The 26,455-nt window shown below is 40.9% G+C and overlaps 1 protein-coding gene across 1 annotated transcript in view; it reads right to left on the bottom strand.

The window, feature by feature from the left end:
- CSMD2 (CUB and Sushi multiple domains 2) overlaps positions 1–26,455 on the bottom strand; it is a gene marked incomplete at its 5' end in the record, with an annotated part of 765,891 nt that overhangs the window by 94,336 nt on the left and 645,100 nt on the right. The window contains 7 exons of the mRNA XM_081962655.1: positions 9,590–9,778; positions 15,830–15,976; positions 19,167–19,355; positions 20,744–20,857; positions 22,988–23,068; positions 23,877–24,022; positions 26,020–26,197. Of these exons, the coding sequence (XP_081818781.1) occupies positions 9,590–9,778; positions 15,830–15,976; positions 19,167–19,355; positions 20,744–20,857; positions 22,988–23,068; positions 23,877–24,022; positions 26,020–26,197 (1,044 nt within the window). The remainder of the gene's footprint in view (positions 1–9,589; positions 9,779–15,829; positions 15,977–19,166; positions 19,356–20,743; positions 20,858–22,987; positions 23,069–23,876; positions 24,023–26,019; positions 26,198–26,455) is intronic.

Below are 26,455 nucleotides of genomic sequence, written 5' to 3'. Positions count from 1 at the left end.
AGACAGACAGAGACAGACAGACCGAGAGAGACAGAAAGAGAGATCAGGGAACCTTTAAAACTGTGGCTACACTGTACTTCTTTTCTTGTCCTACCTTTTCATTTTGTAGGAATGCACAATATCTGTTTCCTTTATCCACATTACCGTTCACATTTAATGCAAAGGAATGCAAGCATCAAGGATAATCAGAGGGTTTTTTTCCCCCTCTGTAACAATCATTTTATGAAATAACTAAAGAGAATTTCATTACATGAGATAAAGGGAATCGCCATGGCAAAACCGTGCATTATAAGAACCAGCACTGCATTTGTGTAAATCATTTATACAATTCTTTGTAGTGTTTGGATAGATACCTGTTTTATTCTAATTTGTGTAATCATAGTTATTGACTGAGTGTTTCTACTATAAGATCCATATTTTCTGATTCCAAGTTAAATAAACATCAACTCCTGGCTTTGGTCCCAAGCCTGGGCTTGATGTTTATTATTTGTTCAATTGCTTTTGCTGTCTATTAGATTATTTTCATCGTGGCTGTCTGTTTGATTCAATGTTTTCGCCGCTTTTATGTTTCCCCTCATTTTGTACGTTGCCCAGAGTCCAATGGAATTGGGTGGCTAATGCATTTAAATAATAATAAATGTAATTTAAGTACAGGTAGTCCTCTACTTATAACGGTTAATTTGGTGACCATTACAACGGCACTGGAAAAAGTGACTTATGATGATTTTTCACACTTACGACCGTTGTAGCATTCCCATGGCCACGGGATTCACATTTGGATGCTACTACTTAGACTGGAAGGATGGAGGGACTACTGACTCACATTTATGACGGTTGCAGTGTCCTGGAGGTCATGTGATCATCTTTTGTGACTTTCTGACAAGCCAAGCCGGATTCACTTAACAACTGCGTTGCTATTTTAACAATTGCAGGGAGTCACTTAACAAACGTGGCAAGAAGTGTTGTAAAATGGGGGCAAAACTCACTTAACAAATTTCTCACTCAGCAACGTAAATTCTGGGCTCGATTTTGGTCATAAGTTGAGGATTACCTGTATTGCTTGGGCAGGGGGTTGGACTAGATCAGTGATGGAGAACCTTTCTGTCCTCACGTGCCAAAGTTGTGCACGTGCACGCTATTGCGAATGAGTGCCCCACGCCCACAATGCAATGTGACACACACACACGTGCGCGCGCACATTCACACATGACCTTCCAGAAGTCCCATTTTTCACCCTTCCCAGGTTCTGGAGGCTTTCCTGAAGCCTGGGGATTGCAAAAACGGCCTCCCCTGGCCCTCCGGAAGGCCGAAAATCAGTTGGTTGGTGTGCACATGGTGTCCTCCATCAGGGGACTAGAAGACCTCCAAGGTCCCTTCCAACTCTTCTTAATCTGTTATTGAGGAGAGTGAATACAAGGCAAGCAAGAAAACTTTGCAGGAGGGAGAAGAATGGGCAAGAGCAGGGGTGTCCAAACTTGAGAACTTTAAGACTTGTGGACTGGTAGTTGAAGTTCACAAGTCTTAAAGTTCCCAAGTTTGGACACCCCTGGGCAAGAGGGATATGTTTAAAAGGAGGCAAACTAAGGGCTTGTCACACATTTCCAGCATCACCTCTCTCTCCAACCATTAAGTTCCATGTTTTTCAGATGTGCTAAAGATCATGGGAAATCAAGAATGACGTTTGTCCCGGACAAAAAGACAAAGCAGCTTGTCATTCCAGGCTTTTATTAGAAGTGAGAGAATGAAAGTCTCAGCTGCTGGAGCTTTAATGAAAATCAGCAAAAGGGGAGTTCACCTAACCAGGGAAAAGTGAAGTGTCTGGCAGCATTTCTATCCCATCTGCCTCGCACCAAAGGAAATAGATTCAGCATCAGAAAAGAGAGAGCTTTATCCTGAGGCCAAAGAGGAATTCTTTCAATAACAGCCCCCAGGTTGTTGACAGTCAGACTCAGATATTCAAGGAGGATTTGGGGTCTAGTAATCCTATGGACAAACTATCTGAAAGAAGATTTTGCTCCACTTTCCTTCGGTCTCTCTCAATTGTCCTGATGTTCCTGACTTGGCTTCCCTCTTCCTGTCTAAACACTCCAGATTTTTATTGGGGTTTTGATTAAAAAATTCTCAGTCCCTTTTAGTTATTCGTTTTCGGGCACTTATTACTTTTAATCCCACTTTAGACATTGGGATGTTTGTTGCAAAAATTCTGAGAAGATAGATTAGATAGATGGATGGATGGATGGATGGATGGATGGATGGATGGATAGATAGATATTCTCTTTTCTGTCTAGATAGATAGATGGATGGATGGATAGATGGATGGATAGAGAGAGTGGTAGATGATAGATAGATAGATAGATAGATAGATAGATAGATAGATAGATAGATAGATAGATAGATAGATGGATATCTTTTCTGTTTAGATATAGATGATAGATAGATAGATAGATAGATAGATAGATAGATAGATAGATAGATAGATAGATAGATAGATAATTGATGGATGGATGGATAGATGGATAGAGAGAGTGGCAGATGATAGATAGATAGATAGATAGATAGATAGATAGATAGATAGATAGATAGACAGATGATAGATAGATAGATAATTGATGGATGGATGGATGGATGAATGAATGGATGGATGGATAGATGGATAGAGTGGGAGAGGATAGATAGATAGATGATATTCTTTTTTCTGCCTAGATAGTTAGTTAGTTAGTTAGTTAGTTAGTTAGTTAGTTAGTTAGTAGGTTGGTTGGTTGGTTGGTTGATTGGATGGATGGATGGATGGATGGACAGACATATAGAAATAGATAGAAATAATTAGATTAGTGACAGATAGATAGATCAACAACTTATGTCTTTTTATAAAATATACTGTATTAGTCAGAAAAGGTGCATTTTATCTTAACTGTCTTTAAACATCTGGCTTGCTTGCATTTAAAATCTTGCAGCAATCTTCATCTGGATAATTTCTCTGAATCCTATGCCAATATACAGCCTAGTTAGTCCTAATGTGGCTCTGCTCAGGCCAGTTGCAATTTGCCCAAAAGCTAATTAAATAACTTGAGAAGGCCCTTGACTTCCACCTACTTTGCTTCTAGCACAGATGGTCAGGCAGGAATGGACTCAGTTACAAGTCCTTGGATTTAGGCAAATGGTTCATCAAACAAGATGGAAACATCTCTTGTGCACTTTTGCATCCAAACAACATTCTACTTTGGAGCATTTAGCATCTTTTTGAAGAATATGGCATGATGGAATCTTTACAGCAATGAAACAGAACATCTGCTATTTTACAGATTGGATTGGCGATTTAAGAGGATAATTTGGGAGCATCACCCAATAGGGATGCAGAGGGACTCAACACGGTCACATGGATTATTAAAGAAGAATAGGCTATTTTGCTATTTATTTTTGTATTAGGGTTTATAGTCATCCATAAAAAAAAAATGGCATTTTAAGTTAAACTTAGCTATGTAGATGCTGGCATTTATCAGCTCCAGAATGCAAAGGAAATTAAAGGAGATTGGACAAAACAGGAAGGCATCAGCAAAACGTTCAAACTAAAGGAACATATCATTACAGGTAATCCTCAATTTATGAACAAAATCGGGCCCATATTGCAGTCCTAAAATACTGTGGTTGTAAATCAAGGTACCCATGTGACTGGAAGGAATTTTCTAGCCTTTTTCATGGCAGTTATTCAGTGAACCCAATCATTTAATTGTGGGTTTTGCCAAATAGCAGCAAAAGAATATTGCAAATTGCTGTTATATGGGTGGGTGCCAGTGTATAAGTGTTCGTAGACTAGAATGAGCATAGCAACAGGTCAGGCAATAGGGTTTACTAACTGAGACATAGTATTTGTTGTATGGGGCCACACGAGCCAGTTTGGAGTCTGGGCGTGGCTCAACTTAACTGTTGTATATATAAAGAGCAAGAAGAAGTCTTGCTCAGCTCAGCTTGTCTCTTGCTTGCCTCCATTATCTTGCTTCCATTTTGTATTTGCTACTATTTCTCTCTACCATGTTGGAAAAACCTACTTGGGTGTTGTACACATGCTTTCTGTGTTATAACCGATATAATGTTCCGATTAGCTGGCCTGGCATAATTATAAATGTTACAACTATGAACTCCTGGTAGTATACTCTCATCTGGTTATTTTAAGGGCAATGTTTTAATTTTTAATTGTTTTTAGGGCTTTTAGACCCATATTTATTCTTCTGTACAGTACTCTTAATTTTAACCTCCTCCACATATATATGTATATTTATAGTCATATTTATATTTGTATTTTATCTGTTATTTGTTGTGTGGACTGTACACCGCCCCGAGTCCCTTTTTGGGAGAGGGGGCGGTTTAGAAATGCGAAGAATAAATAAATAAATAAATAAATAAATAAATAAATAAATAAATAAATAAATAAATAAATAAATAAACCAATTTCTTATATATAATTGAGTCCTGCTGAGTTCATTTACTTTTGTGTGCTGGTTGGGTTGCTGCAAACTCTGACAGTGCAGAATCCTAGACCTGGTTGTAAAGCTTGGCCCATATGACTTGTGGTCCTGTAACCATGGTGACCATTTACAATGGTTGGGAATGTGGCCTTTCTGATTTTGAATGTCCCAGAAGCGCTTTTTCAAAAAGACAATTGGACTTCAGGTCTCCTAGAAGATGTTTTGTTTCTCATCCAAGAAGCTTCTTCAGTTTACGACTAGATGACTGGTCATTAAAAATTGAAATCCTTCCATCCTCTGCCATTCAGTCAAAATGGAAGAAGCTTATTGGATGAGAAACAAAATGTCTTCAAGGAAAAACAAAGAGCCCAGTTGCCTTTTGAAAAACCACTTTTGGGACAACCATGACTTGGAGGACTGAGAATCTCCAGAGACTAACTTTGAATAGCTGCAAAACAACCAATCCTTAAGAAGGACTCCAGCTATAACTGTGAGAGGGATCTTGGAGTCCTAGTGGACAACCATTTAAATATGAGCCAGCTGTGTGCAGCAGCTGCCAAAAAAAGCCAACACAATTGTAGGCTGCATAAACAGAGGGGGAGAATCAAGATCACGTGAAGTGTTAATACCACTTTACAATGCCTTGGTAAGGCCACACTTGGAATGCCACATTCAGTTTTGATCACCACGATGTAGAAAAGATTTGGAGACTCTAGAAAGAGTGCAGAGAAGAGCACCAAAGGGGAATGGAGGCTAAAACATATGAAGAATGGTTGCAGGAACTGGATATGTCTAGTTTAATGAAAAGAAGGACTAGGGGAGACATGATAGCGGTGTTCCAATATCTCAGGGGCTGCCACAAAGAAGAGGGAGTCAAACTATTCTCCAAGGCACCTGAGGGTAGAACAAGAAGCAATTGGTGGAAACTAATCAAGGAGAGAAGCAACTTAGAACTAAGGAGAAATTTCCAACAGTTAGAACAATTTATCAGTGGAACAACTTGCCTCCAGAAATTGTGAATGCTCCAACACTGGAAGAAGAGATTAGATAACCATTTGTCTGAAGTGGTGTAGGGCTTCCTGTCTAGGCAGGGAGTTGGACTAGAAGACCTCTAAGGTCCCTTCCAACTCTGTTATTCTATTGTGTTCTATTCTATTCTATTCTATTTTATTCTATTCTATTGTACATGACTTTTGACAAAGATATGCCCGGAAATGTTTGATTCTACTTCATGTTTCTTGGCATTATTATATTTCAACAATCCTGCTTGAGGAAAAACATCCAGAACTTAGCCCAACAATTTGCCAGTTCTTTAAGACCCTGACTCCCGCAGCGTAGGATGAGTTTACAAGGGCAGTAAAGAACTTTAAATCTGATTGTGAAAACCTGAAAGCAGCCACTGTTTAAAGAATCAGAGGAAGCGGGTTCCTGAGAGATGCTAAGACAGAGAATGGCTAGAGGTCAAGGGAAGCAATAAAAGAGCAAAGAAGTCTGTTTTGGAAAAAGAAATGGGGAGGAGGGGGGGAGGCTGGCTTGTTACCAGGAACTTGAACAAATCATTCTGCCTTACTGAACCCCAAGGAGCAAGACTATTATTGCAAATGAATCTGCTCTAAATGAAGCTTAAGTAAGTCTAATCAGACAATCTCTGATCTTTATCTCCCCCCCCCTTCCGTCTGTCTTCCCATCAGTGCTTGGATTTCAATGGTGGGGGGAGGTTACAGGGAATGTTCTTTCAGCTTTATTCAACTCTGCCAGTTCCCAGGTTAATCATTGGGGTGTTTGCTGGAAGTAGCACCTCACGTCTCTGGTTTCAGCAGTGTGACATGTTTGGTGAGAGAAGGCATGCATCTGGATAATGATTTTTAAAGGGGGGAAATAATTATGCACAATTATGGGGTTCACAGACAGGCCTAAGACAAAATATGGTTGATCTGGTTTGTGAACCCAGATGCTGTATTTTGTGAATCGGGATTTATGGCTAACTCTTCCAAGAGAACCACAACCATTTTGGTTTATTCAGAAAAAAATATATGATCTAAATTAGTCTGCACATGACTGTTAGAGCCAGGAAACGTCATGGATTGAGTAAAATGTGGTGAAACTCACTTAACAGTGCTCTTGCTTAGCAACCAAAAATTTGGGCTCAATTGTGGTCATAAGTCAAGAACTATCTGTGCCTTCCTCTGCGTGGCAGCCTTGTCCTAGTGAACTCCTTCTCCTTTCTGGCAATTTTCCTCTGTTAGAGGTACCAAAATAATCCAGATGACATAAAGTCTCTTGCTGGAGCAGGGGGTTGGATTAGATGACCTCCGAGGTCCCTTCCAGCCCTATATTGCTCTGCTGTATGCTGTGCTGATCTAACGTTCCTGAACAGGATACCAGATGTAATTGTGATTATAAATACTGAAATCCTAAAGGTTGAGTAGAAATGCCCTGGTTGTTTGCATCTCTAACACTCATGCTAATGCCTCTGAGGCTGTCTATGTGTCATAAACCAAGGACTTGGTTCCTTATTCTCCAAGCAATTGTAGGAACCTTTAAAATAAATTAAAAAATAACCATGCTCATCAAACATTTTATCCATTCATTTATCTTATGAAGAAGCTGATATTAGTGCAGGTATCAAGATACATAGCAATTGTTTAATATTTCAGTACCGAATCATGAAGAAATGGGACCTACAAGTAGTCAGTAGGCTGAGGGACACTCAGGAAGAGAACAATCAAACTCAAGTTGCTACAGGAACTTGTAGCAAGTTCAGGAAGAGAACAATCAAACTCAAGTTGCTACAGACCACCAAGTTCTACTTCCAATGAGCAAAATGTGCTTCTCATTCCCTTCACTTAGTGCAGCAGCTAATAAAGCAAAATAAATGAAATGCACCATCCTATATTTGTTATCTCTACAGGAAACTCTGCTAAAACTTTCCTCATTTTTCAAAGCAATATCTGCATGATGCTGAAAACTCTTTAATTGTGGAGTCCTTGGTGTTCTCTGAGCTTGGTGGTTTGCTGAAGATGTTACCTGGTTGGGTAGCGAAATATCTGCAAGCAAACACAGCCAAGCTCAGGGAGCACCAAGGACTCCACACTCCAACCTTCAGCTACAGACATTCTCTTCTATTGGCACTCTTTAATTATTAATCCAGGGCATCCATCGTATCTCTTGGATGCCCTGGGTTCCACCCAGGAAAATTAGCTGAGTCTTCGTTCCAGAAGACAATGATAATTAATTCCTGCCTTTGCAAGTAGAGACATATTGCACTGGTGGGTTTTAATGTGAGGCTTCTGGTGGGTTTTGAAAATTATAGTTGCCATGGCAACTTCAGGTGTGCTGACTAGGCTGAACTGCTTCTTTCATCAGATCTCTCTTCCCTCCTTAGTTCTCCCCTTTCAAGGAGAAAGGGCTATTGTTAGTAAGACTTGCGTAGCTCTGCTTTGCTCAGATAAATGGTGCAAAGTTCACCAGGTGACAGTTAAAGACTAGCTTAAATCTGCTCCATTTTGGAAGACTCCAAGGAATAACTAAGAACTCTTTGGGCTTTAGCCAAAGCTTTCTGCTGAGGTTAGTTTTAGGTTTCCATTTGATGGGTAGTTTTTGTTGTGGTCTGGCGGCGGCCTGAGGAGCTGGCAGTAGAGTCAGACAGTGAGGAGATTGGGGAGGAACATGGGCCAGTCCTAGAGTCTGGGGAAGGCTCGGACGAGGGCTGTGCATCGGAGGCAGAGATGGGGCCAGGGCCATCTGGTAGTTATTTAGTGCCTCTGGAGTCTCCAGAGTCGGACATCAGCAAGGAAGAGAAACAGGGGGAGCCTGTTCCCAGTGCTCGCGTGCGCAGAGCTGCCAGAAGGCAAGAACAGTTAAGACAAAAGGGGCAACTCAGGACTAAGGCTTGAAGATGATTGGCCCCTCCCATAAGGCATAAAGGAGGAGCAAAGGCACGTGAGCTTTTGCAGAAAGCAACTTTGGTCATTCTGGTCAGTTTATATTCTGAAGCTCCATTTTGACTCTGGGCGCCATGTGGCCTTACAAAACTAATTGGCAATTAGGTCTTTGGCAGCATTTCAAGGGAGGTAAAGGTAGGTGCTTATCAGCCTTATCGCGAAAGACTTTGGCAGACTTCTGTCAGACTTTTTACAAAATATTTGTGACTCATTACGGGCTGTGAATGACCATAATTCACAGCCGTTGAAATAAAAAGAGGGATTTTTTGGGACTAAGCAGGTGCTTTGTACTGTCTCAGGAAGCCTCGGTCAGAACAGTTTTGGAGAAAGATGGTAGATCCTTGTAACAATTTTGGAAACATAGCTGTATTCACCCCCACCCCCACCAATTAGAAAACAAATGTTTCCGATGCCAAATTTCATTGTGACAGAGGCCATTGGAATGAATGGTCAAGTAATCCACTCAACTAACATAATATAGAACCAATGAATATGTCAGAGCAGATGCAAAAATAACAGAAAGAGGAAAAACCAACCCATCCGTCCACTCCAATACAGAGAAAAACAGTCTTGCCTGAGTTAAACTCTTAATATTGGGGACATATAAAATGTATGCAACATTTTGGGTATTAGGATAGCCAGCCCTTTTGGACCTTATATTATTGTAACACCCAGCATGTTGCAGTAGAGCACTGTCAAAAAGACAGGGTGGGACAGGGGTAAAATGCTACTGGTTCGCCCAAACTGGTAGTAAAAAAAAATGCGTTAAAAAGTTTTTAAAAAATATTTCAAAATCGCACAGCACAGCTGGTTGTCACACAGCTGATCATTGGAACATTTTAATTTTTTTAAAAGCATTTTTAAACTACCAGTTCTCCTGTAGTTTAAAAATGCTAAAAAAAGTTTTTAAAAAGTTCCAACGATCACACAGCTGATCATTGGAACTTAAAAAAAACGTTTAAAGTGTTTTTTAACTACCGGTTCAGGAGAACTGGTAGTTAAAATGCTAAAAAGGTTTTTTAAAATTGGCCATGCCCACCCAGTCTCATGACCATCCCATCAAGCCACACCCACAGAAGTGGTAGGGAAAATTTTGAATTTCAACATTGGGATGGGATAAATGTTCATATTGGGATAAATAAACAACAGGGAAGTATACAGTTGTCGTTTGAGCCTGCATACCTTGACAGAGAGGAATGGCTTTGTTCCAGTGGTGGTAGCCCTGGGGGTGTCTCGAACATGTTGAAAAGCTGTGGCCAACAAGGCGGTAGCCGGTGTCACAACCAAACCAAATGGTACTTTCTGGCTGCAGGCCGGAGTGACTGAGGATCGAGCCATGGAGAGGTGCCGGAGGAAGGCTGCAATAAGGGGCTAGGCAAGTGGGAGGAAAACATACACATGCATATACTCAGAAGCATGGAACAATTACAAGTGAAGAGAAATGGCTTTGCTCACCTCCACTTCTTGCAAAGCTCAGTTGCAAACCTTTGGCACAGTACCCTTCATGCCACTGAGATTTAACACTATGCCTTTGGTAATAAATCAGACCCAAAGGCACAGCTCACATTCATACATTAAACCAGTTTCTTCTTCTCACACCACCTCAAAATGGGTGGACCATAGCTCTCATAATTTCCCAGTTAGCATAGATATGGCTGAAGGTGCCGACAGGTGAAGTTCATACTTGTAGGAATCATGGAAGGTACTCTATTTTTTTGGAATATAAGACGCACCTTTTTCCCTCAAAAAAGAAGCTGAAAATCTGGGTGCATCTTATACACTGAATACAGCATTTTTTGCCTCCTGAAACCCCGCTCCCGTCACCAAAATGGCCATGCATTAGCTTGTAGGAGGCTTTCAGAGAGCTCCTGGGGGCTGGGGAGGGCAGAAATGAACAAAAAGCAGCCTATTTTTGCTCAATTATGCCCCCCCCAGCACCCGGAAGCACTCTATAAGCTTCCTAATGCCCTTTTTTGGACAAAAACTGGGTCCATTTTTGTGAAAAACAGTCCATTTTTTGCTCGCCTCCCCCACTCTCCGAGGAACATTCTACAAACTTCCTAAGGGTTATTTATACCCTTTTTTATTTTGAAAAAAATGAACCCATTTTTGCAAAAAACGGGCCATTTTTGGGAGATTTGCATAGTGCAGAAATTATTTTTTTTAATTTGCCTCTTCAAAACCTTGGTGCATCTTATACTCCAGTGCGTCTTATACTCCGAAAAATACAGTAATAATAGTGAAAGTCGCCATTTAACAATTGTGAAAAGAGATTGGAGTGAAGTTGGGGACTTAAAATGGCATTTTGATGGAAGTTCTGGAGAAGACGAAGTCATAGAACTAAGAGGTTCACCCCTGGCATTTCTCTTTTACTTAAAATTACCCCAAGGTCTTCTATTTTCCACAAATGTTCACTATTGCCTCCATAAAAGATCCACTACACTGATCTCACTTCCTTCCAAAAAGTTCCCCTCAGCAGCTGTTCTGATGCTCTTTCAATCAGATCCCCAAAGACGTTTCATCCTTAGCTACACTTTACTCTCCTTGGCTAATCTCATAAAGCACATTAGATCTCTTCTGTACATGGATGGAAAAGCCACCAGGAAATTCCAGTAGTAGGGGTTAAACTGAGAAGTTCAAAAAGCATTCCAGTAAGAGATCTCTCCCCCCCAAATGCCATCACTCTGCTTAGCAACGAATTCCCACAACACTATCAAATAATTTACTGTATTACTATTCTTCTTCTCTTCCTTGCTAGTATCTATCTCTCCCCACTTACGAATATAACCATGTTGCTTGTATCTTTAAAATTTGTTGTTTCATTTGTTTCCTAGTATGATTTGATAGCTTATTAGTAACCTTGGCTATCTCTAAGTGTTTACCTTATGATTCTTGAAGAATGTATTTTATTCTCCTTATGTACCATTCCGGTATGGTGCTCCGGAGGGCCCGCCTGCCTGCCTGCACCTCTCACCTGTATTTGAGCTGCTTGGGGCTTCCGTGCACATGCACGGAGCATATGGCGTTTGTGTGATGCTCCGCCCAGCAGCTGGAGCATCATGGGCGGTAAGTACCCATGCACACACTGTGTGTGTTTGCGTGCATGCTGCACATGTTCATGTGGTGGACGCCCGCCCCCGTTGCACCGTACCAATTGCAACGGGGATCTGGAAACCACCACTGATTGAGATCATCTGCCCCAAAGACAAATCCCTTGTGTGTCCAATCACACTTGGCCAATAAAGAATTCAATTCAATTCTATCTCACATCCCTTCCATACTGTCCCCCCAAAAAACACATAGTCGAGTTTGACTTAAAAGAGTTTCAATTTAAATGAGGCAGAGGCAAAATTAACTCACTTCCTTTTTTACTCAGAAAGTTGAAAGTTATGGTGAGTAAGCCTAACATTTTAATTTAAGGAGGAAAAAATAACCAGAACAGTGGAAAACATTTTTATTTTTTTTGAGATATTAATATGCTTTCCTCAATCAATAGAACTTCTCCCAGGATTAGAAGAAATTATGCTCCCAACATGCATCTTTGGAGCTTAGAAATGTGGTTAGGTGTTCATGTTAAATTCACCTTCCTGGTGTGACCCAAAGAAAGGACAGAAGGAGATGGTTAAATTCCCTGACCCAAACTTTTTACATAATTGTTAATCTAAGAATGTAAATGCTTCAATATTGGTATACTTTGCTCATCCTTAATGTTAGAAATGTGCAATTTGAAGCGCTCCAGATATCGCAGAACTACAAATCCCAGAATCCTTCACTATAAGCAGGAGTGAGATTCAGCCGGTTCAGATCAGTTTGGGTGAACTGGTAGCTCCAACGATCAGCTGAAAGTGAACTGAAACACACGATCACAGAACCACTGACTATAAATCATATCTTATCGATGCCGATAGCTGCAGTAACTTTTGGGGTAGCTCTCATCTAACTCTGCTGTGAGTCAAAACCAATACACAATTTTACCTTTATGTTATTACATTTAAAAACTAAATCTATAAACTTTCCTATTCTTTCTCTATATTTCTCAATCTTTGGCTCTCTAACCCTTCAGGAGTGCAAATAATTTGGGACTCTAAAAAGCAAAGTGCAATCATAAAGCAAGCCACAAAAATCTCAGTGGAATAAAGTTGGTCTTGTTCGCTCAGCAAAAAATAAAATAAAAATCAAAACGTAATTTCTTCCAATTAAATATTAATTCATTCATTTATAGAATAACACCATTAATGTATTTATGACAAATTTAGGCATGTCCCTGCCTCAATTTTGATTGCTTTTCATTAAGTAATTAAAAAATTACTTTATTCCAAGAATAAAGAATTTAATTTTGAGGGACTCTTTGCCAAACCTTTCGTAATGGCTTTGATAAAGGTGGAATAATTAAAGTTCATATGGAATGGGGAACAGGATGAACCATCCACCATGAAAATGTTAATGGTGAAATGATTGCTATTTCTCTTCTGGGAAATGCAGAAGAATTATGACAGGTTGTTCTTTCACCACACAAAGATAGTAAATGCAAAAGAAATGAAAAATAGATTCAAATACTGTTCTGTGTCTGTTTATGAAATTTTCCATAGCAGCTTCTTCTCTGAGGCCATACCAAAAATAATAAAGACAAGTCTTTTTCCAAGAACAATGGGGCAGGAAGCTCCTAACTTTTATGAACAGTACTTAAGAGTCTGTTGATTGTGATTATTATATTGCACTTTAAAAAAATCAGTATAGAAAAATACATAAAAACCAGAAAGATAGAAAATAAGTGAAGAGAAAAGAAAGAAAGAAACAAATAATATATATACATCTTCCATATTTTTCCTATTAACTTTTGTCTATTTTTTTCTCTTTGTTCCATTTATACACAATTTGATATTTTTTCTTCTTTCTGAAAAACATTTCCAGAACCAAATCTTATGGTTCTTTTATTGCAATTTTATGGATTAAGTTTAGTTTAGTTTGTGGAAGCCACTTCAAGTCACACAAATATTCAGGATCCAAGTGGGTGTAGACAAGAAAAAAATGTAATTCACATTTTTTAAATGCATTTTTAGTGGGATTTTTTGTGGCAACAGTTGGGAAACAAATATGAGTAATATGAGTTCCTTTGGGGAGAGGGGGCGGTCTATAAATTCAATAAAAATAAAATAAAAATAAAATAAGAAGCAAAGATCAACTTTTCTCATTTCCACCACTTTAGTGTTTTTTTTTATATAGATGTAGAGCAGCATTCCTCAACCTTAGCAGTGCTAAAAACTGTTAGCTTGAACTTCCAGCATTCAGGATAACAGGAAACTCCACTATTTGCTACACCTGGTGTATGGAAATAAGTTGTATATTTTAAATCTGCATGTATGACTTGAGTTCATATGTCAGATTCAGGGGAATTAATGCAGTCATGTTATGAATTGCCACTAATCTATGTATCAGCCTTCCCCAACTGCCATCTAGTACAGGTAGTCCTCAACTTACAACAGTTCATTTAGTGACTGTTCAAAGCAGTGGTGGGTTTCAAATCCCGTTCCAAACAGTACGGTTGGAACGGGCCAGGCGGCGTCCTCATGGTCACGCACAGTGCGCGCGCGTGGATCTTAGCACCTCCATGATGCTCGGCGACACTCCAGCTGCTCTGTGGAGCATTGCACAGGTGCTGAAGTGCGGAAGCCTCTAAATACTGGTAAGGAGGTCGGGCGGGTGGGTGGGCCCTCCAGAGCACTGTACCGGAGCGGTATCCCATGTTCCGGGCTGGCTCCGGTATACCCGTACCGGGGCATACCGCCTGCAACCCACCACTGGTTCAAAGTTACTATGGCAATGAAGTGACTTATGACCATTTTTCATATTTATGACAGTTATAGCATCCCTATGGTCATGCGATCAAAATTTAGACACTGAGCAACTGACTCACATTTATGACAGTTGCAGTCTCCCAGAGTGACGTGACCCCTTTTGCGGCCTTCTGACAAGCAAAGTCAATGGTGAAGCCAGGGTCACTTAACAACAATGGCACTAACTTAAGCATTGCAGTGATTCACTTAACAAATGTGGCAAGAAAGATCATAAAATGGGGCAAAGTTCACTTAACAATTGACTCACTTAGCAATGGAAATTTGGGGCTCAAATGTGGTCGTAAATTGAGGACTACTTGAATTATTATTATCTCTTCAGCACAATGTGAGGTCACAACAGTCAGTTTTTAGCTGGTGTTGGACTTCATAGCATCAAACTAATCAAGGAGAGAAGCAACTTAGAACTAAGGAGAAATTTCCTGACAGTGAGAACAATTAAGCGGTGGAACAACCTGCCTCCAGAAGTTGTGAATGCTCCAACACTGGAAGTTTTAAAGAAGAGATTGGACAACCATTTGTCTGAAGTGGTGTAGAGTTTCCTGCCTGAGCAGGGGGTTGGACTAGAAGACCTCCAAGGTCCCCTTCAACTATGTTATTCTATATTCTATTCTAAGTTTTTCTCAAGAATCTAGGATGTCATAATGTATCAGCATAAGATATGTGAGAATTCAAGCATTGTGGCCTTTTGAATTGACAGATGGAAATTTTGTCAATTCACAGATTTTCTAAGTGTCATCCAAGAATTTTTTGGTATGGTACCTATAATTATTTCACAGTTATGTCATCTCCATATGACCATGAAATAATGGTTCCCAGTTATAAACCAACACTGCATTTTAGAGGGATCAAAATAAGTTCCTACGACAATGGCAATCTCTCCCAGCAAAATACTTGTTGAGGATTTAGTAATGTAAGCAAGGATTAGGTTATTAGTTAATAACAATAACCTCTATTGAGCCATATTGCAGTAAACCACCTTATTTCCCATTCAGCGATTCTCACTTTAAGAAAGTAGGATCCACAACGTGAAAAGTTTTATGGAGAACTGAAAAGCTGGATTGCCGTGTTTATAAAATTAAACAGTTGCCAACAAAATTAGCTGGCCTGCAATAAATAACAGCTTTTGGTTTTACGCACCATAGTATTACTTCGAGATTAGCATGGTACATTCTTTCTCAATACAGCTATAATTAATAATAAATACCCTTCGCTAAATTAATTACTACAAAAAGTGCAAGCCGTAACCCCGAATGCGATTCAATTTACAGCACAATTTGGTTCATGTTTATTCAGAGGCAAATTGCATTAATCCAGGACTTCGTACTCAGTGACCGAAAGGATGGGCAAAAGGAAGGAATTAATTAAACAACGAAAGCAAAGCAAACAATTTTTTTTTAAAAAAAAAGCCAAACAGGTTGGGTAATTTTTCTATGGGGAAAATAATGAGATACATTTCTAGTTTTAGAAGACCAGATAAAAGTTAGTCAAGAAGGAGCATTTTAAAATAGAGCTTACCCCTGCTTCTTTCTGCAACAATGATCAGCCTTCTTTTGCACACCCTACTCACCAGAATATCGGATGCGGAAACCCTTCCTGCTGTAGGCATGGTCAGAGGACCAGTGGAGATAGGCTCTGTTTCCTGAACTGGTCACCAGCAGCGGTGCAGAGTAATTTCCACTTAGGGACAGTAAGAGTGGACTTTGACCCGAAGACCCTGTAGAAACAGCAGAAAAGGAGAGCATGAGCCCATGAAAAGCCTTAATTGGATTGAGCCCAAGCTTGAAAGGGTCAACACTCTCTTCAGTTCCTTTAGAATATACAGAACCCAACAGTATCCAAGCCCAAGATACTCTATAGCAGGGATGGCAAACCTTTTCGGCACTGAATGCCCAAATTGGGACATGTGCTTGTCAGAGGTGGTTTGCTGCCAGTTCGTTTCCAGTTTGGGTGAACTGGTAGCGGCTCCCCCCACCTGCCCAGATGTCATCACTGACACTCTATGCATGCACAGAAGTTTCTGCGCATGCACAGAAGCACCATGCACGGGCGAAGCAACTGTGCACATGTGCACACTCCCAGTTCTGAACCAGTAGCGAAGGTAAGAGAAAACCATTACTGGTGCTCGCACATGTGTGCATGCATGCCAGAAACTTGAAGACCAGGTGGTCGGTGTGCATGCACACATGCGCAAGCACCAGTAATGGTTTTTTCTTGCCTTCGCTACTGGTTCGGAATTGGGCGTGTGCACTTTTGTGCATGGTGCTTGTGGGCATGCTTCTGCGCAGGGTTTCCTGCTTGCGCATGTGCCAGCTGTGTTCAGGTTTCTGCTGCTCCAGTGTGTGTGAAGACCAGCTGGCTGGCACATATGCACATGCTGGAATGCAGAAGAGCAGCTGGCGATAGCACGAGTGCCCATAGAGAGGACTCTGTGTGCCACTTCTGGCATGCGTGCCATAGGTTGGCCATTACAGATCTATAGCCTCCCACATTTGGGGAGGGTGGCTGTCACAAACTTCCAAGCCAGTGAGATCTATCTGTCTCAACCTGCTTGGTGAATGAAATTCCTATGTGACTGTGTGTGAAACAATGCGGTTTGATATTTATTCCCAAATTTCTTAATTTCTTCAGTCTCTGGTACAGTATTTCTCAACTTCATCAACTTTAAGATATGTGGATTTCAAGTTCAATATTCCTCTAGAATATCGGCTGGTGAATTCTAGGAATCAAAGTCCACACGTCTTAAAATAATAGAGATTAAGAAAAAAAAAAAAACCCTGCTCAAAGAAATGTGAGAATCCATTTATTTCTTCTTAGTTGTTTATTTCCTGTCCTTATAACTCATACTTTTGGGGCAAACTCAGAAGCATCAGCAGAATCTCCTCTTATTTAATTTCTGCAGCAAGGACCCTGGTAAGAAAGGTTGCGATAAGATAGACTAACTCTTGACAATCACATTAATTGTATATACTATTTAGATTTATTTACATGCTCACACCCATTCACTTGTAAAGTTCTTTTTACCTGGCTTTGGACCATGTTGGAGAAAGGCTCATGACATGACATTCAAAGCATCATTTTGCACTTAACCCAATGAAAGTTGTACAAAATCTACCCAGTGTGGAATTTTCCAATTCACTACCAATTCTGCTAGGTGACAAGCCCCATAAACCCAAGACCACTCTGGATGGGGTAAAGCTGGTTCTGATTAAATATATCTGGGCAGGAGGGGGACTATGGAGTCGGGGAAGGTTATGCAGAAGTCCAGAGAGCAGAGATGACTGCAACGGCCTTCTTTCTTTTCTTACAAGTTTCCAAACCCTAGAATTCAGAAATGCTGAATGCAGATGTTTCTTTCAGCTGTCCTAGTTATAACAGTGACTGACAGAGGAATCCTTCCTAATCAATCTTCCTAATTATGAATAAATTCATCTAGGAAAGCTAACAAAGGGCTCAGCAAGAGACCATGATTTGGAAGATACGGCAATCATTTGCTGGGGAGAATCTGGAAAGAAGGACCTTGAAGACTAAATGCAGTTTTCTTCAACATGAAAGGGAAAAGGATGAAGGAAGAGGGCACAATTGCTTGTAAGGCTGAAGAAGGGCACTTCACATTAAAGTTTACAGCCTACTAAACTAGGTGCTCTGGCAGGGAATCTCCAAAGTTAAATATGCAGAAGATGAAATAATATGTTCTTTTCTGTGGTCTTATCACTTTAAATGGGTAATCGTGTCTTTTAGCAACATGGAATCAGAAAAAAAATGTTTCATTTACTCTTTGCAAGACATTTTATCATTCTATAAGCTTATAATGTATTTTCCAATTGAGGTCTTATCCATGGAGGAATAGCCTCATGCATGACGCTACCAATCATATAATTCATGATTAATAATACTGGCCACCTGATATTGTTTTCTCCAGCACTTATGATATTACTAGTTTGGATAAGGACCTCTCATTTCAACCCTGAGCTACAAATAGTCTCCTCTATCAGTGGCTTTTTCTTTCCCACTGGGCCGAATTCTAGTAGCTACAGTACTGCAATCTGAGCCCTGCCCTGTTTCCTCTGCACCATCTTCCACTCCTAAAAGAAACTACCATATTTTTCAGAGTATAAGATGCTCCGAAGTATAAGATGCACCTAGTTTGGGGGGAGTAAAACAAGGGGAAAATATCTCCCTCTGCCTTCCAGCAATTTGCCTCCTTGCAGCAAACAGTAAACAGTACAGACAATATACAGACCGTATGTTTGTAGTGTTACATTTCAAACTATACTTGTACAGATGCTGTTAAAATTGATGTGCTTTCTGGAAGTATACGTTATTCTCTGCTATTTAAAAGAAGATACAATAGCACTGGGCCTCTTCAGATCAAGCATTTAGTTTAAAAAGCTTCTTCATTTTGTTGCCTAGAACAATAATAAAGCAGTCTTTAAAAAATAAGTCTAATAATTTGAACATTCTATAGGCATTTGTAATTATTGACTTATCTCCTTGCAGCAAGCAGCAAACAGCCTGATTAGCACAAGAAAAAAAATCTGCTCCAGCCTCCCAGAAATTTGCTTTGTGGACCAAACAGCAAGTTTCACTTTCAATTTCAGCTTGATCATCAGCTGTTTCAGGCTGCAGGGATTGCTATAGCCTATTGCAGCCTCCGCAAGCCCCATTTTCCTTGTTTGCTGCAAGGAAGTAAATTGCTGGGAGGCAGAGGCCAAAGGGTTGGGGCCGGTGGGTGGGGCTACATTCAGTGTATAAGACGCACCCAAATTTTCACCCTCTTTTAGGGGGAGTAAGGTGCGTCTTATACTCCAAAAATATGGTATGTAGTTTAAACAGTCTTTCTTCTGGTAATCTACCACCTCCTGCCCCTATCTCATCTCCAAAACCATCGAATCTTTATGACTCACCATCAAATATCCCAAACTCATCATACTTCTTCTCACTCAAGAAATATTCCACAGTGAAGGTGATGTTGTACTCTGGTTCCACTGCTATCATCCAAGAGCAAGTCTGGAAGTGAGGATAGCTGCCTGTGAAGGATGGGCTTAGGATCACTCCTGTGGAGTCGCGGAGGATCTCATTCATTGGACAGTGAACTGATTGACACACATACAAAAAAAGCAAAGCACAGAGTGTCACTCTATGTCACTGTGAAAGAAAATTAGTCATCGAGCTGTTAACTGGGATCAGAAGACGGAGGAATCTGGCTAGCCCATCTAGCAGATCTCCAATGAGATTGAGTTCTCAGAATGGAAGGCTAGTAAATTCTGGAAGTTATTCTGCAGATTGGTAAAGATTGCCTGTTTTGGCTTACACTAGTTCACTAGGACTCTATTTGAAGTCTTTCCCATCACCTATTTGACTAACTGGGAGAAACTGTTCTGTTATATCTGTTCTAACCGAGGCTTCCCAAGAGCATGAAGCAAACTCCTTGTCCAGACAAAAAAGCCCTTCTATTAATTTTTAGTTAATTCTGCTCATTCACATCCAGCAAAGTTTTTCCAAGGAGGATTTACAGTCACAGACTTTATCTGGCTTGGAGACCTGCCAGGCCGATATCTGCAAAACTTGGTAAGAAGTCTCGGAGAGTCACAAACAAATTAAGCAAACTAATTGCCCCCTGCAAACTCCACTCTCCTTTTGCTCCTCTTTTATTTCCTCTGGGAGGGGCCATTCATTGTCCATCTGTGGCCTTATCCCCAAATCGCCCCCTGTTCTTTAGCTGTTCCCTTCGTCCGGCAACTCTGCACATGTACACATTGGGAACAGACTCCAGCTGTTCATCTGCCTCATTGATGTCTGACTCCGAAGGCAGTTGATAACTGGCATATGACTCTGGCCCCCTCTTTGTCTCTGATGCAGAACCCTCATCAGAGCCTTCCCCAGACTCCAGGACTGGCCCATGTTCCTCCTCAACCTCCTCACTGTCGGAATCTGCTACCAGCCCCACTGGCTACTGGCAGGCCACAACAATATCTTCCTCTACTTAGCAATAGACTTTGCTTCCATGACTATCTCAGGACCTTTTAAAAGTTAGTATTCATAGGCCTCACAGACCCTCCTCCTTGCCTAGACTGGGTTTGTGAATATGAGATGAATTGTCACATTGCTTCTGCAAAGAAAATATCATTTCCAAATATAAACTATGTGATGCAATCAAAATGATCTGTAGTGGCACCTATGCAATGTTTACTTTAGGTTCTGTGTCTAGACTAAAGCCTGGGTCTCCTTTAGAAGCTGGTGATGCAGACTGATTTATTTTTTGGCAATAAAACAACAACAACAATCATCAACATCATCATCTATATTATTTTTTATAGGAGCAGTCTTTTTTGACACCTTTTCTAGGTGTCCACAGCATAGGTCTTAATATATTTGCCTGTCTTGTATATTCAGTATTAAATAGCAAGATATCCTTACACTGTATTATTTACTCTCTGCCATGAGTTCTGGGTTTTTTCGCACTTCCATCAAAGTCACTGACCTTCACAAGTTGGGGGAGGGCCTTCGAACTGGAGGTGGGTACCAAGCCTGCATGTCAAGATCTCATTTCCAACCAAGGTGAAACCAGGAAGACATTGATACCTAATAATATCACCTAAGGAAAGGAACAAAGAGGAATCCAGGTGTGTTCCAAGAGTACAAAAGGACATATTTTGAACAAGGCTCATCAGATGGATCATGATTACAAGTGAAGAAGATGTGAGGAAGGAGATCAGGAGTCTATAAAGTTAATTCAAGTAAGGGGAGAGGAAAAAGCATGTGGACTAAAACTGCCATTCTCAAATTGTCATCTTGCCAAATGGGAAGGACCATCTGCTATTAAATGAAGGCATGTATCTTTTGTCTCATGGTCCAGAAAATGACTTTAGAGTAATGTTTCTCAACGGTATGGACTTTAACTTCCAGAATTCCCCAGGTAGCAAATTGATGACTACACATCTTAAAGTTGCCAAAGTTGGAAACACTACTTGAAAGCATTAGTGATTTGAATTAGCCAAAAGACATGTCAAGGGAAGTAGGGGGTGGAGTGGGGGATAGTGCATAGGCCCTATCACTGCTTCATACTCTGGCACATTTTTATCTGATATCTTTGCAGTATACTTGGTGGTGTCATTAGGGAGAAATCTTTAGCTGAATCACTTTGCAATATTTCTCCCAGGTGTGTAGCACTATACATCAGAAAAGCCGTGTCATCTGCTACCACTATTCTCTTGTGAATCACTTCCAGTTATCCCCTTATCCTCATTAAACTTTCAAATCTTTTAAACTCTGTACACATCTGGTGTACAAGTAAAAATCTACCCTGTTGAATGTAAGTGGACATATTTGGAATATGCAGTCATTTTTCAAGTAAAGATAAAGGTAAAGTTTCCCCTCGCATGTATGTGCTAGTCGTTCCTGACTCTAGGGGTGGTGCTCATCTCTGTTTCAAAACCGAAGAGCCAGCACTGTCCGAAGATTTCTCCATGGTCATGTGGCTAGCATGACTAAACGCCAAAGGCACACAGAATGCTGTTACCTCCCCACCAAAGGTGGTCCCTATTTTTCTACTTGCATTTTTACATGCTTTCAAACTGCTAGGTTGGCAGAAGCTGGGACAAGTAACGGGAGCTCACTCCATTACACTGCACTAGGGATTTGAACCGCCGAACTGCTGACCTTTCTGATTGACAAGCTCAGTGTCTTAAGTCACTGAGCCACTATGAACCTTATCTACACTTACATGCCACTAAATGCAATGCGAGAATTCTGACTGGTAGGTAACATTTCTTTTTTATATCCACACTACCTTTTTTAAAAAAGACTGACAGGCTGAAAAGTTCATCCTGTCTTGTTCATTTTCTGCTTGTCTAAGGATGAAGGTGTTGTTGTATGCTGGTCCCACTGCTATCATTCAAGAGCAAGTCTGGAAGTGAGGATAGCTTTTTTTTAAGCAAAATGGAATGCTGAAAATCCAACCCACCTTTGACATGCAAACCAAGATTTCAAATCAGGGATGAGCCATTTTAGCTGCAAAATCAGGGATGAACTACCTTAGTATCAACTGATTCCCCCCAAGAGCTAATTTAACTAGGACCTGGTTAGTACTGTAATTGGAAGGGAGAGCACGAGAACATCCAAGGGTTGTAAGTCCAGGACATTTGAAAAAAACAACTGCAGGAAATTTGAAAAAAAACCCAACCCAATGGCAAACAGCTGCTCTGAATATCTTCCATACTGTTGCCAAGAGTTGAGCATGCCTCAAGAGGGGCTTTGTGGATTACAATCATATGAGGAACGACACAATTTTATGTGCTGGTTCTAATGTCTTCCTGGATTGAAGCATTCACTCCTCAGGTAAGTTTCTTATAAAAGCTAACTCTGACTTTCATTTTAAGCTGCGCAACCTTCCTCCTCTTAGCCACAGCAGATAAAGACAGTGATAGAAGAGCAAGGGTACATGCAGTTGTTGTGTGTTCTCTTTATTGTGATTCTAGGTCCATCCAATAGATTCCTGGCCACTTACAATAAATAAGGAGTACAGCCTCCAATGTGCTAAGATGCTGAACCTTGTCTGGCAAGAACAGGAAAAAATATTTACTTATTTATTGCAAATAAGTTATGGATGCCTATTTCAGACGTTGAACTAGGACTGGGGTGGGAATAGTGAGAACACTATCCTTCTGTTATTTATACCACCTGTCTACATCCAGAGAAAACACTAGCAAAATCATGCATGCAATACCTATATTGTAATCCTCATTTTCAGTGATGATTTCAGCATTAGGGACCATAGTTGGTGGTTGGCACTTAGAGAGTTGATAGGCTGGGAAGAGAAAAGAAATAAATTAAGTGCATGAGAGTACCAAATCCCTAGCTATAGGACTTTAGTATATATCTTTGTATTATAGATCCTCGGCCAAAGTTGGAATAACTTGTTGAGATAGGTGGCCATATAAATTGAATGGATGAGTAAATAAATAATGAACAGAGAGATAAGCAAGAAGCTGAATCTCTGGAAAATCAATTCCACAACAAACAGAACCTGCTCCCTGGGTGGTGATGGGGAAACCAATTTTCTCCTTTCTGTAACCTTCCGTGGTTCAACATTTTGAAGATTCATTGGCCCTCAATGGTATTTTTTTTCCAGAAGAAATACATTCTTTTTATTTTGTAAGTCAAACACAGTTCTTACTTCTTGGTTACACCAACTACACAGCTGTTCATTCAGAGTTTGAATTTCTTCGTGGCACTGTTCACACAACTTGATTATTGAATTAACCCATTTGCTTGATTTGCACGATACTTGTGATCTCAAACTAATTCAGCAGGGCAGAGTTAAGCTACAAAAAAACATCTCTGATCTTAACAATAATCAATGCATGCAGCCTTTGGCTTCTAATCAAATTGATTAAGCATCCTCTGCAAACCCAATCAGAGGGACACGGGCTACTTTCTGGTCCAAATTAGTGGGTTTTATGTTACATCAGGCACAGTGGTAATGACAGAGAAGGCACATGATAAACCTTAGTTGACTACGTAAGCAATATCCAATTGAACCATCGTTGCTGCACGCAAAAGGTTACAAAACAAGCATGACAACCAACCCTTGCACCCCAGTGAGCTGTACGCACCATAGAAATGGATGACAAAGAGGCCTCCGTTGGCTGCATCACTATGAAACTTCACCAGAGCATGATTGGAAGAGCTCTGGGTGGCTTTCTTCACTGAGTGTCCTGTGAAAACCCCCAGCTGGGGAGCTGTCTCTTGAGAACCATCCCTGAAGAGAAAGGGAAATACAAAAGAGTAACAAAAAAGACATGGTTAAGAATGGGAGCATTACGGATCAGAGTTTGTACACCAACCAGATCAGGGGTCGGCAACCTTAAACACTCAAAGAGCCATTTGGACCCGTTTCCCACAGAAAAGAAAACTCCGGGAGCCACAAAATCCTTCCCGTGCCTGACTATTTCCTGAGAACTAGCATATGTAGTTGAATTAAACGTTCTGTTTTCTTCTGAAACTTTTCTTTTCTTGGATCTATCCATGGTTGGCCTACCGGGGCCCGAAAAGCTCAATAAATCGTGTGCAGGCGGGTATCACACATTGGTGGTTGTGACACGTATTTTGAGTGACAGGGAGCCACAGCAGAGAGATGAAAGAGCCACAAGCAGCTCCAGAGCCGTGGGTTGCTGGCCCCTGACCCAGGTTGTTGGCTGAAGACAATTCCATCTGAGACTTTTAAAAGGGCTGACAATCCTCTTGATGCAAGAGCCAGATTATGCTCGGAAGGCCAATCAGATACTCCCAGTGAGTCAATCTGACTAAAGGATCCACAAAGTTCTCCTGATCTGCTCGCAGGCCATGAGACTTATAAAAGCCACCTTTCCTATTTTCTTTCTTATTTTATTTGGAATATTTGCCTAGCTATGCACTTGAAGACGTCTTGATTCCCAGTCTGGAAACACAGTTAATGAATGAAAAAAAAAAAAAGAATTTGTACATACTTACACATACTGTACTTAACCTTTGCTAAATAATTTTAGTTTGCAATAAATCGTAACTAATTAAAAAAATACAAAGTGCCTACTTTACATTTGACTATAAAAAGCATTCTAGCATTGCCACTCAGTTTTTGCTACGCAAAATGGTTTCTAACCACTAAATAATGGAAATACTTTATGACTGAAAGGCTATTGGCATAATCCAGCACAGAGGATAAGTAACACAATACAAATCTTCAATGTGAAATCAACACTGCAGCTCTTCCTATTCACACCTTGGTCCTTCTCTGGTCACAAGCTTGCTTCTTCTTCTGGATTTCTGATCTAGAGGTTGGTGGATCCCCACTGGACCTCAGAGCCATGGAAATGAGAGTAGACAATAACTGTTGTATATTGACAACAGGGCATCTTTCCAAGTTTCTCCATGATATCCATTTTCCAAATCAAGCAATTTCATGACTGCCACTGTCACTATTGTTCGGACCGAGGCTTTCCAAGAAGCAAAGCCTGGTCCCGACAAAAACCCTGTTTATTAATTGACTGTGAATTCTGCTCATTCACATCCAGCAAAGTCTTTCCAGGGAGGATTTACAGTCACAGACCTTATCTGGCTTGGAGAGCTGCCATGCCAATATCTGCAAAACTTGGCAAGGAGTCTCGGAGAGTCACAGGCTAATTAAGCAAATGAATTGTCTCCTGCAAACTCCCCTCCCCTTTCGCTCCTCTTTTATTTCCTCTGGGAGGGGCCATTCATCGTCCACCTCTGGCTTTACCCCCCAAGTCAATTCCTGTTCTTTAGCTGTTCCCTTCGTCTGGCAACTCTGCACATGCGCACACTGGGAACAGGCTCCAGCTGTTTGTCTGCCTCACTGATGTCTGACTCTGAAGGCAGCTGATAACTGGCATACGGCTCTGGCCCCCTCTCTGCCTCCGACACAGAACCCTCATCTGAGCCTTCCCCAGACTTCAGGACTGGCCCAGGTTCCTCCCCAACCTCCTCACTCTCTGAATCTGCTGCCAGCTCTGCTGGCTGCTGGTGGGCCACAACACCATCTCCCTTCAGATACTCATTGCTACCTTAAAGTTCTTTAGAAAGTTTCCCTTTCTTCCAGGGGTTTGGGGGAAAAGATTGTCCAGCTTGATGTCTTTTTGTAGCTAAGGATCTCTCATCATGTCATAAGGGTAAAGAGAACACAGCTATGACAGGGTTATAGCAACACCTACTGAAAAAAACTGGGCTCAGAGGGAACCCTCAGCTCCCAATCCCACTCACCAGACAGTGATGAAGTCATTGTACGGCTCTGTTTGCAGCAGGGTAAAGTTGAGGTAGATGCCATATCCAGATGACACCACAAATAGCCACGTGCAGTCCTGGGAATTGGGATACTGATTGGGAAAGCCGGGGGAGTAGATCGTTCCATTTTGGATGGTCATGTTTCCTCCACAGGGGACTGTATGCAATTGACCACAAAGAGACATTAAGAGCTACTAAATCCCAGTACTTGCAGAATAGTGGTGGCACGATTTTAATATCATTTGATCTGTTTTTAAGTCCTGCAAACTGCTATTCCCTATTCCAGGGCTGTCAAACTCATGGCCAGTGGGCCAGATGCATCACGTGCTGGCCACGCCCACGTCCGGTTTAGCGACGGGGGAAAAAAGTCACAATGCGTCACTTGACAACGCCATGACGACACACGTTTTACACC

This window comes from Natrix helvetica (genome assembly GCF_964273705.1).
Source record: "Natrix helvetica genome assembly, chromosome: 9".
Classification (NCBI taxonomy): domain Eukaryota; kingdom Metazoa; phylum Chordata; class Lepidosauria; order Squamata; family Natricidae; genus Natrix; species Natrix helvetica.
This window is presented reverse-complemented; position numbering and strand designations above follow the sequence as displayed.